Genomic DNA, 3,169 nt, shown 5'->3' with positions numbered 1-3,169 from the left:
TATATGTTATCTCTTTAAGCCCTCCTAGAAAAGTAGAATGAGACTGAGGTGAACAGAACATTCTGGGGACCCGTCAGCTCTTCCCGGGATCAGATCTCCCAGCCCAAATGCGGGGTGGTTTGATTTGGGACCTCTTTCAGAGTTTCCATGTCGGGTGTCGCTGGGTTTATTCTCTAGTGTGTGTGATAAAATCCCGGGTCAGTGGCATGCAGTGCATTCCCCTTGTTTGCCAACCATCCATCTCTAAAACCTTCCAGTCTTGCTGAGTGTGGTGGCACACACCTGTAATCTCAGTGCTTATAGATGGAGGCAGGAGGATCAGGAGTTCGAGATCAGCCTTGACTATATGCCAAGCTCAGGGTCAACCTGAGCTACATGAGACCCTGTCTCAAAAACAACAGGCTGGTGAGATGGCTCAGCAGGTCAAGGCACTTGCCGCCAAGCCTGATGATCTGAGTTCTGTCCTTGGGACCCACATGGTAGAGGGGGAGCACTGGCTCCTATAAGTTGTCTTCTGACCTCTACACATGTTCTGTGGCATACGCATCTACACACACACACACACACACACACACACACACACGCATAAATAGAGAATAAAGAACAAAAACTTAGAATTTTGAAGCCTTCTCCTCCCTCAGCCCTGGAAACCACCCTTCCATCTGAATATAACAGCTCTAGGCCTCTTGAGTTAGTGGAATCACACCGTATTAGGGCTTTTGTATCTGGCTTATTTGAGCTAGCGTAATGTCCTCAAGGTTTACCCATGTGGTAGCATGTATCAGCATGTCTTTCCTTCTGAGACTGAATAGTTTTCCACCTGCGCATAGCACCATGTCAGACCATCCACCCTTGGGCAGCTGGGCTGATGTCTGCTGTGAGTGTGGCTGTGTCCTCCCTCCCCCAGTGGTCTCACGCTCCTCTACAGACCCATGTGTTCCTAGGAAGTCGGCCACCAGGAACCCTGCTCTGATTGGCTATGGAGAATGACTAACTGAAGACATTCTCTCTGTGTATCTTTGTCTGGTCCAGGTTGACCTGGCTGCCCAGTACATCAAGTCTGCAGTGAAGAATGTGCCCTCCGTGTTCCTGATGACAGACTCGCAGGTGGCCGAGGAGCAGTTCTTGGTGTTGATCAATGACCTGCTGGCCTCGGGAGAGATCCCGGGGCTGTTCGCAGAGGACGACCTGGAAAACATCATCTCCTCCATGAGGCCTCAGGTGAAGTCCCTTGGCATGACTGACACCCGAGAAGCATGCTGGAAATTCTTCATTGAGAAAGTACGCAGGCAGCTCAAGGTAGGACCCCGCCTTCCACAGCTGCCCAGGGGCTGGCGGCTCTGTTTCCTCTGCGGCCTGAGTCTCTGTAGAGTTGGGCCTGCTCCTTACCAGAACATGATGAACTGGGGCCTGGAGGATATTTCACATGGCTGCCAGAGGTACCCTGGGGCTAGAGGAACCCTTGTGTCTATACACATGTAAAGAGTTTAGGTAGAGAGCACATCTCGAGGAAGCTAGAGAGATGGCTCAGCAGTTAAGAGTGCTTGTCGTTCTTCCAGAGGACCCTAGTTTGTTCCTAGAACCAACATTAGGCAGCTCACAACCACTTATAACTCCAGTTACACCCTCTTCTGGCCTCCTTGGGCACCTGCATGCATGTACATATACACAGAGACACATATAGGCACACGCACATACGTGTAAATAATAAAATAAATTTTTTAATTAAGAAAAGGAAAAGAAGATGGAGTTGGAGAGATGGATCAGCGGTTAAGAGCACTGGCTGCTCTTGGAGAGGACCTGGGTTCAATTCCCAGAACACACAGGGTAGCTAACAGCCAACTGTAACTCCAGTTCCAAGAGATCCAATGCCCTTTTCTGGCCTCTGCAGGCATTACACTCATATGGTGCACTTACATACATGCAGGCAAAACACTCATACACACCAAATAAAATAATTAATGTTAGAAAAGAAAGAAAGCACACTTTGAGGGCTGGCAAGATGACGCAGCAGGTAAAGGCACTTATCATACAAAGCCCGACAACCTGAGTTCAATTCCCAGAACCCGTGTAAAGATGGAAAAAGAGAGTCAACTCCACAAAATCATCCTCTGACCTGCCCATGCACACCATGGAGCGCGCGCACACACACACACACACACACACACACACACACACTATACACATAACAACACCAACACCAACAATTTTAAAACAAGAAGGAGAACACTGAGCTTCAGTGTTACCCATAGGAAAGTAGGCTAAACCCCTAAGACTGACAGCACCTGGGACCCTTTGGCTCCTCCTCAGAGTTTGGGTAGAGTGACTGCTTCAGAGAAGGCCAACCCCACTATCCTGCTAAGCATCTGGGGTGGCTCCTGTCCCCTATCTGATGCAATAAATCAGTGTCCCCTCCGTCTTCCTCTGGCTCACATAGTCCTGGAGAGTTGCTTGGTGCAGCTTGAGCTCCTGATGGCGCCTACCTGCTCCCTGCTGCCTCTTAAGGCACTGCCCACCCAGGGCTGTGGGCCCCTCTAGGGAAAGCTAGAGGTCAGGGCCTTCTGCTGATCCATAAGTGGCCACTTCCATCCAGCCCAACACTACAGCCCTGAAAGAAAGGACGAGAGAAAAGAGGCTGAGGCTCTATGAGAAGGAATGTACCGCTTCCAGCAAAAGGGATTCCAGAGCCTGTCTCCACTGCGCCTCGCCAGCCTGGGTGCCAGGAAGTCAGTGCCTGTGTGGGAATCAGCCACTGTCCTTCAGGGCCTGGGGGAGATACCACAGGTCATGCTGAACCCAGAAGGAACTGCAGCCTTCCAGTCCTCGGGCCTCATCTGCCCCACGAGTCACGCTCCTCTGCAGAGGGCCTCCCACCCCCACCCCCACCCGTGGACACTGGGACCCAGAAAGTACTGTGCTTGCCTGAGGAGCTGTCCGCCAAAGTTACAGGTCCAGCCTCAGCACCACACTACCCTCCATGACCAGTTGTCTTCTCCCATATCCAGGTGATTCTGTGTTTCTCCCCCGTGGGTTCCGTCCTGCGTGTGCGAGCCAGGAAGTTCCCTGCCATGGTCAACTGCACAGCCATCGACTGGTTCCATGAGTGGCCAGAAGATGCTTTGGTATCTGTCAGTGCTCGCTTCCTGCGGAAAACAGAAGGCATCCAGGT

At 51.5% G+C, this 3,169-nt stretch overlaps 1 protein-coding gene across 1 annotated transcript in view; it reads left to right on the top strand.

The window, feature by feature from the left end:
- Dnah17 (dynein axonemal heavy chain 17) overlaps positions 1 to 3,169 on the top strand; it is a 137,513-nt gene that overhangs the window by 85,443 nt on the left and 48,901 nt on the right. The window contains exons 48-49 of the mRNA XM_008849677.3: positions 1,033 to 1,299; positions 3,006 to 3,167. Coding sequence (XP_008847899.1) covers positions 1,033 to 1,299; positions 3,006 to 3,167 — 429 coding nt within the window. The remainder of the gene's footprint in view (positions 1 to 1,032; positions 1,300 to 3,005; positions 3,168 to 3,169) is intronic.

Source organism: Nannospalax galili, unplaced genomic scaffold (assembly GCF_000622305.1).
Source record: "Nannospalax galili isolate Female #2095 unplaced genomic scaffold, S.galili_v1.0 scaffold945, whole genome shotgun sequence".
NCBI classification, from domain to species: domain Eukaryota; kingdom Metazoa; phylum Chordata; class Mammalia; order Rodentia; family Spalacidae; genus Nannospalax; species Nannospalax galili.
Note: the sequence above shows the minus strand (reverse complement) of the source record. Positions and strands in the feature narration are given on the sequence as shown.